Source organism: Ixodes scapularis, unplaced genomic scaffold, assembly GCF_016920785.2.
Source record: "Ixodes scapularis isolate PalLabHiFi unplaced genomic scaffold, ASM1692078v2 PGA_scaffold12__126_contigs__length_90152505, whole genome shotgun sequence".
Taxonomy (NCBI): Eukaryota; Metazoa; Arthropoda; class Arachnida; order Ixodida; family Ixodidae; genus Ixodes; species Ixodes scapularis.
The window spans coordinates 36,169,845-36,177,697 of record NW_024609838.1 but is presented as its reverse complement, the minus strand read 5'-3'; the positions used below and the strand labels follow the sequence as shown (position 1 = coordinate 36,177,697).

At 45.5% G+C, this 7,853-nt stretch overlaps 1 protein-coding gene across 1 annotated transcript; it reads left to right on the top strand.

Annotated features, from left to right (window-relative positions):
• LOC121835272 (gamma-interferon-inducible lysosomal thiol reductase-like) lies at positions 1–1,114 on the top strand. Its single transcript, XM_042289282.1, has 2 exons — positions 1–373; positions 687–1,114. Exons 1-2 carry the CDS (start codon positions 1–3, stop codon positions 1,112–1,114), a joined length of 801 nt encoding a protein of 266 aa, XP_042145216.1.
• Positions 1,115–7,853: the final 6,739 nt, after the last annotated feature.

The following is a 7,853-nucleotide window of genomic DNA, read 5'->3' as shown; positions in this document are numbered from 1 at the left end:
ATGTGTGCCTCCCTCACTAAAGACTCGACGGAACCTGAATCAAGAAATGTAGAAAGTTATCGCAGTGACGACGGGTGCCATCCACCAACGGAATGCGACACCTCTTCTTCCACTTCGGGAAAGAACCAGACTGAAATCGCGAACCCCAATGATTCCGTCGTCAAAGCAGACTACTTTGTTTCAGCTAGCGTTAACAAGCAGGTTACGATAGTTGTGGTCTACGAGTCACTCTGCCCCTATAGCAGAGACTTCGTTTACGCACAGTTGCTGCCGACCTACTCCAAGCTCTTTCCCTACATCATGCTCACCATGCTGCCCTTCGGCAAGGCGCTCGTCAGAAATGAAACCGACGGTAAGGGTCACAACGTTACCACAATCTCCTGCAGGGCCGTACCCAGAAAACAATTTCGGGGGGGGGGGGGGGGGGGGGTTTCGGGGACAACGGCGGCCATTTTGTCTTATTTTCGCCTATGAATCATGTGCATCGGTGGCATATAATGGAGAGTTATAGCAAACCGAAGAACCGGTCCCGGTTTGGTACCCGGTAGCCGACCGGTGCCACTGCGCGTGCGCAGAGGTGGAGATTAAAATCGGCTGGCTGCAAGTGCACTGACCAGGGCCGTACCCAGAAAAAAATTTCGGGGGGGGGGTCAGAACCCCCTAACCCCCCCCCCTGGTTACGGCCCTGATCTCCTGTCACCACGGCCCAAGCGAATGCATAGGAAACCAAATCGAAACCTGTATGCTGAGAGTTGTCAAGACAACCTTGGTTGCCGTCCGAATCGTCGCTTGCATGTCCCATTACTTATCTCCCCACCTCGCTGGACAGGGATGCGTCGAAGCCAACGGCGTCCAATGGAGCCTTATAGAAGCCTGCGTCAAGCAACACGGTGATGAGTACGAGCTCCAGGTTGCCAGAGCGACGTGGTCTTACCAGAGTGTGGTGACTCGTGTTCCTCTGGTCATCATTGACGGGGACAAGGGCAGCTATGTCAACAGTGAAGCACAAAAAGACATGATGGGCCTGACGTGTAATCGGATCGTAGAAGATGGTAACAAGGAACCCAAGCCTTGCGCCTTAGAACGCCGCCGACGTCGACGCCGAAGACGTTAAATGAACTCAAGGCCGCAAGTATGAATCGTGGCTACGACGCGTACAAGTGATTAGAGTGTTGACGCATGCCTTCCAAAAAGAAAAAAAGATTCGCTTCTAGCACGTTTTAAACAGATTTTGTTTTGCACGCCTAAAAGGTAACACCAATTATTAAAGTTTTTGCTCAATATTAAGAAAAAAAAAAAGGCTTAACATAGCGGAAAACAAATCTCTCAGAATGACATGATCGGCCTTGACGGACGTCAATTCACCCTTGTGGTAATATAATTATGAAACCAATGACATAATATTCACTAATTATCCTTTCTAAATACTCTACTTCGACGGAACACTTCAACTGTGTAGCCCGTCAACATAGAGATAAATTTTGCCGGGTTCTCTTCAGCGCTCGCTGGCATGGGCAAGAAAAATCTGTAAAAAAAAAGAGAAACCCTTTTATTAACTGCTGGCAGAGTGGTTGCTGAGTACTTAAGCCCGAACCACATACGGCGTATTTGCGGGCGTTTTGGCGGGCGTAATCCCGACGTACAGCGAGCGTCGGGACGAGTGGTTCCGCGAGGTCGGCGTAAATACGCGCGTATTCGGCGATCCGACCGAGACAGATCCCGGCGCATCGGCGTGTTTCGGCGTGGCGTATCCGGAAGCGTGCGGCGCGGTGCTGGCCAATCAGCTCCCGAGTTGAGAGCCGGAAGTCGCTCGAGAATCGGCTTGCCTAGCTATGCGGCCGGCTGACTGACTTGACTCGGCCGCCGAAATGGGAGCTCGCTTGTCGCGTTCGCCGGTTTATCGGCGAACTGTACAAAATCGCTATATCTCTTTGGGAAGAGCGATGAACGACTGAGACAGAAGAAATACCATCGATGTTGCGGGCGATGTGAAAAGAATTACAAAAGGAAGGGCTTTGAGCAGAGATCGCGGCCGTCCTCCTGCCGGGAGTTTTTGGCAACTTGACGGTTGCAACGAACCTTTTTGAAACAGGTGTAAGCAAATCAGGCTTTGGTTGCTTATTAACATTCAGTTATTTCTGTCTCCTCGCGGAACGCAATAAAATTGCAGCCTATCTACATTTTGCCTCCCTTCATGAAAGGCGCGAGTCGGGCTACAATGCAACAAACGCCGAGGAGACGTCGACGAAAAGCGTCGTGTGTGGTTTGGCGAGCTTCCCCTCTTCCCTTCTGTTAAAAAAGCGCTCGGCAAATCCCGCAATTACGCCCGCTAAAACGCGCGTAAATTCGTTGAGAATAGCCCTACGTGAGTCAGCCATTACAGTCTTCAAGAGGCTGGGAAACGCAGGGAGTGACTTAGTATGTTCACGTTGGTTCTTCCGCAAATTATTTTTCGGCGTTCTTGGCGGCCAGTCCCGAAATCTTATTAGCTGCGCAGCTATGAGATACTTTCATCTTGTCACGTTCAGCCTTTTTGCAGCTATCACCGATTGTAATTGCGAGCCGACCTCGCAGCGACTCGATATATTTTGGTCATGCATTTCACATTAAAAGCGCTACTTCTTGCACTTCACTTTAATGCATTAGCATTAGAACGCACGTTTCGACGAAAAACCGGCGGTGTCATTCGTTTGTCAGCATCGGGCAGATAGGAAGGAGGGTATAGTGTTACGCGTGTGACGCTCCCATTGGTCCAGAGCTCTGACGCCAGCACGCGTCAATCTCATCCTCTCTCCCCGGCGCTGACAAACTGACAGACACCACCGGGTTTTCGTCAAAGCGAGCTCTTTTGATTTCGTCGAAGTCACGCGCACAGCTGGCGCGGAGCCAGAGAGGAGTTGCCGCACGACACCTAATGAAAACAGGGCCGTAGTGCTGAATGAGATGGCGTCATCAAAGAAGGCAAACGCAGGACAGAGATTGAAAAAGAGTGCTGCGTCAGCACTCTGTTTTGAGTTAAGTTTGAGCCGAACGTTGACCCAATCGTCTTGTCCAATGTGTGGCCAGCGTTGGCCTCCTCCGATGACACCATCTCATTCAGCACTACGGCTTCGCTGCGGCGCGGTGTAAAATCCGGCGACGCCGCACTGCCGTCGCCGGTTGTTCTTCGCTCTGGGTTTCCGTAGTACCGGTGCGTGGGCCGTGATGTATGTGAATGTGCAGTTAAAACGATGGCGGTGGTTCACTCCACGAGTGATATGGATACGGTTTATTCCAGGAGTAGTGTGCAAGTGGCTCTTTACGCGAGGGATATGGATGACCGCATCCAAGGGCGTCAACGTGCTCTGACAGTCAGAGCACAGAAAAGGGGTGAAAAAAAATTACGGGAAGATCAACTGGTGGATTCATAGGGGATGCGTAAGCATGACCCCTGGAAACGCCATACACGTCCCCCCTTGGGGAGCGCTAACACTGACCGCGTAACGATGCCAAGAAGAGGCAGCAAAAAATAAAGGAAGCACAAGAGAAAGCCACAAGAGAAGAGTGAAGGAGCGAGTGTTAGCGTTCTCCAAAAGGGGACATGTGTGGCGTTCCCAAGGGTCATGCTGAAACATTCCCTAAGAATCCACTAATATATCTTCCTGTAATTTGTTATTTCTTGGCTTCTGTATGGTGAGCTAAGAGCTCTAAAGTGCTGCAGCTTGATCTTACAAGCGTCAAACTCGAGCCGTGTGTTTCGTTTCTATTATATTTACACACCGTACCGGTCTGGGATAAAGGCGACTAACAAAATTAAGACCTACTAATAAAAAAAATAGCAAAAAAAAACTGTACATGTTTGCAAATATCATTGTGTAGAATACATGTTTGAACCTAACGAATTTTACAAGTTAACGAAAAGAAGGAATCATATTTATCATACGGGTACACGGTTAACACATACTGTAAAACAATGGTTGACTTTTACATGTTAAAAATACAAACGGATAGTTTTATATAAATCTATCCGAGATTAAAATTAAAAAAAAATACGAAGGGTTTTGCACAAAGATAAACGTGCAGCGGTATGCTCTCCAAAACTTCGTTGAAAAGTAGGCGGCGTTTCAGATTTTTTAGATTGTAGCGATCATGAAAAAAACGAGATTAAAAAAAGTGCAAACTAAAACTTGAATTGCGGGCAATGTTTCAGAAGCTCTTTTTATTAGCTGAAGTATTTTTAACGAGCACTTCAAGTAGGAAAACTATTCCTTATGAATGTGGGGGACTGAACGTTTTTGTTTGACGCTTATAAGGTCAAGCCACAGCAGATTAGAGCTTTCAGCCCACTATATCGTAACTAAGAATTAGAAATAAGAAGAAAAAAAGGAGAAGGAGAAGAAGAAGGAGAAGAAAAGAAGAGCAGTGCTTTTGAACTGAACATAATAGCTAAAGAAACGAAGGTGGTAATGTATCATGGTCACGCCCCTTGCTTTGTGAATTGTTACTGAGCGTTCATATCGGAATAATGCCACACTCTTCCTGGGTACAGGACGATAATAAAATGACCGAGACTAGCCATACCCGGCGTTTTATTTTTAGTTTTTAAGTTGTTAGTGACAATAACGTCATTGCAGAGGTGGTTAACAAATATTGAGCTCGGTGAGGTTATATTAGGTGGAGATATGAGCGTCAAAATGATCACACAGGAAGCAAGGATAAGAAACATCAACAGTGCCAGTTGTATGCAATACCTAATAAATATAAATATAAATTAAATTATGTGTCTCTTGGATTAAATTGGGTGGCACTTGGATTAAATTTTTCGTCGCTTAGACTAAAATGAGCGAAAAAACCTGTAGTTATTTCAGTATAAGAATAACGAAAAGATATTCATTTTTTAATGCATATGTGGTCACTTTTACCTTCTAGATATTGCAAAAAAAAAAGTGTACACACCTCTTGGATATTGCTGGGATATTATGTTGTTGTTGACATGAGTTTTCTACTTCACTTATTTCTCAATAGAGTTTGATGTTGTAAGAGAACTTCAGCAGGTGTGCATGTTTTATCAGTGACACGATGCCGTTTCCAAACATATTGATAACGACGATGGCAATATTTTTTGACGAAGTAATAATGCTACTGGAATTGCGGTATAATTACAAATAAATAAATAAACAAAAATAAAACCGCAGTGAACTAGATACTAGGATATGAGCCAGAATAACAGCCTTGTTTAAATATTGTGGGTAGGTATGTATGTGTTACTTTCGAGGAGTAATTTATATGCAGTTAAATTAACTTGATGTGAAATGTAACTGAATTACAAACAGAGCTACATTCTTGTAGATGTACATGAGCCACGATTACTCACAAAATGTAATTAACTATCATGTTGCAATAACTCTTAAAATATGTTACGACTTCAAGGCGCGCTGAGATTCGTGTATACATACTTCAGTTTATGATGATCAAATGTAGTTATAACAATACCATTTTTAGTCAGAACTCAGCGCCGAGTTGGACTCTGAGAATTTAGCTCGTATTTGTATATTTGCCACCGTAAATTTAAAAAATTAACCGGTGAACTAATTTATAAGGTACTTCAAAATGCAACTGACTTACCGTTGCAGTTACCGAACATTTGATCTCGCCTATGAAGTTTAAGCTACTAACATCGTAACTAATAACAGTGATTAAAATACTTTTAATTGATTGCCTTATATAACTGGCTGGGGAATTTTTTTTTTTTTTAAATTTTGTACGCATGTATGATTGTGACAGTGTTGTTTGTGGCTTTCCAAGACGGACGCGACGTGAAGGAAGGTCAAGGTGAGTGCTGCTTTGAGTGCAGGAAAAGTAGGTTTTAGCACCCTCCTAGCCGTGCTTCGTTCCGCCAGTGTTGGCGTTGAGAAACACACAGACACAAACAGAAAGGTACACACACGCGCATGGACACACGCACACACGTACACACACACAGCCTTCGCGATGCGTTTTGTGTTTGTGGCACTTCACTCTGTGGGCAACCTGGGGATTCCAAGGGTTTGGCCCAGGCTGCCCCTCCGTCAATCATGAGTGGTCATCTTGACCACGAGGGGGCCAAGGGCAACTGGCCACGCGAGCGGCGCTCCGCCGCTGATAAAAGGCCGTCGCAGCGGATGCACGGGGACGGTTCGGATAGCGACGCAGGCGATAACCGGTGTGGTGTGTGATTCCTCGAGGCGGGTAGCAGCAAGGGAAATCCCACAACGCCTCTCTGCACTTGCACAGCAAATTTTTGTGTCCTTTTCTCACTAGCCAAACAACCAACCAACACTTAGCTAACAAAAAAAAAAAAAAAAAAAAAAAAAACAGAAATGGCTTTATTGCAGAATACCTTCTGAAAGTTTGCCAAAAAGGTGTATCTGAAATGTTTGCGAACAGTTTTGACATATTTAGCATGAAACGTTCTTTGGCGAGTTGCTCCGGATTTTGTTAAGCCGCATTGCGTAAAGCCGTGACCCGCGACGCCCCTAATGCAACGCGCAGTGTTGCATTATGGGACGTCACAGACCTACATATCAATTCAGTTTCTACGTTAAATTTAGCGGGGAAGTAGAATTTGTGTATAAGTCACGTGACATGAGGCCACGTGAAGTCAATTTCCCCGCGAAATCTAGCGAGAAAATTGACGTCCCGTGACCTACCACACCAGTTCACTTTCCCCGCTAAATTTAGCAGAAAAATTGATGTCCCGTGGCCGGGCGTCACGTGACTTTTACAATTTAGTTTCTCCTCTAAATTTGGAGGGAAAACTAACGTCATGTGACCTACACACCGATCCGACGTCATGCGACCTGATGTCATATGGTGCTGGAACGTTTCACGCATGCAACACAATGGCCCAGCAACTTTTTGTCCCTTCAATGAACTGCATGCATATCTTGTTTCTCTATATTCCCTGACAGTTGTAGAAACACAGCGTGGCGAGTATACCGGGTTAAGGCTCTGTCCCGGGCATCTTGTTATCGCTCGATCCGCAGTCACAGAGATCGCGCCATTAATAGAAAAGCACGACAAATAATTAATTAGGAAGCAAGAAGCGTGAAGATGATCGGTCACGCCCGTCGTTTGTTAGGCTCTCATTGACAAGAGGCCCTGAATTATTGTTAGTGCTGTTTTTGTTGCGGTATCGAGTCCTTGATGACCAGTTGTTAAAAGAAATTTCTTCGGATTGGTTACATAACTACAACCAATGAGAATGAAATGATTCGCAGCCATGTGCCTCGCAGGTGGTATGTTCGGAGCGTCTTACGACGAACAGGTGATCAAACTTTTCAAATTGCTTGTTTGGAGGTTTTAACAATGGGAAGTTAATCCGTCTTAAAATGGCGTTCTGTGTCTCTTTGAAGGTGGTCAATTTAACCAGTTCCTTCGGCTCTTTTTTTTTTTCGCCAACTGGCATTGATCGTTACTGTAACTTGCTCATGCCGGGTTTAGGCGGTAACATCTGGTTCTCGTTGCCGTACTATATATACATAGCGGTATAAAATGCAAAAAAAAATGCAAACGACCACATGAAGAGTACTGTGATTGGCAGCGGTAGCTTCTGCGTTGTGGAAAGGCATGTTGAAGGAGATCTACATCTACAATGTTTGCAATGGGTTATTTGCTTTCCGTGGAATTGATCTAGGATACGTGTGTGAGGTGATGTGTGCCTTGGGGAACGATTGTGTGAGATATTGCATGTGTAAGAGAAGGTCACCAGGGGTGCTCTTTTTTGTGGCTGAAACGCTCTTTCAGAACGGGGGCGCTCTTTACCACGCCTGCAGTGGGAGAAGCGAAAGTGCGTACGCGAGCTGCTCTATAGGGGCGCGGAGATTGCGCAAAAA

Coding starts and splice junctions, on each gene's coding strand:
- LOC121835272 (XM_042289282.1), top strand. CDS start 1: ATGTGTGCCTCCCTCACTAAAGACTCGACGGAACCTGAATCAAGAAAT. Junction 374..686: donor TAAGGGTCACAACGTTACCA/CAATCTCCTGCA, acceptor TGGTTACGGCCC/TGATCTCCTGTCACCACGGC.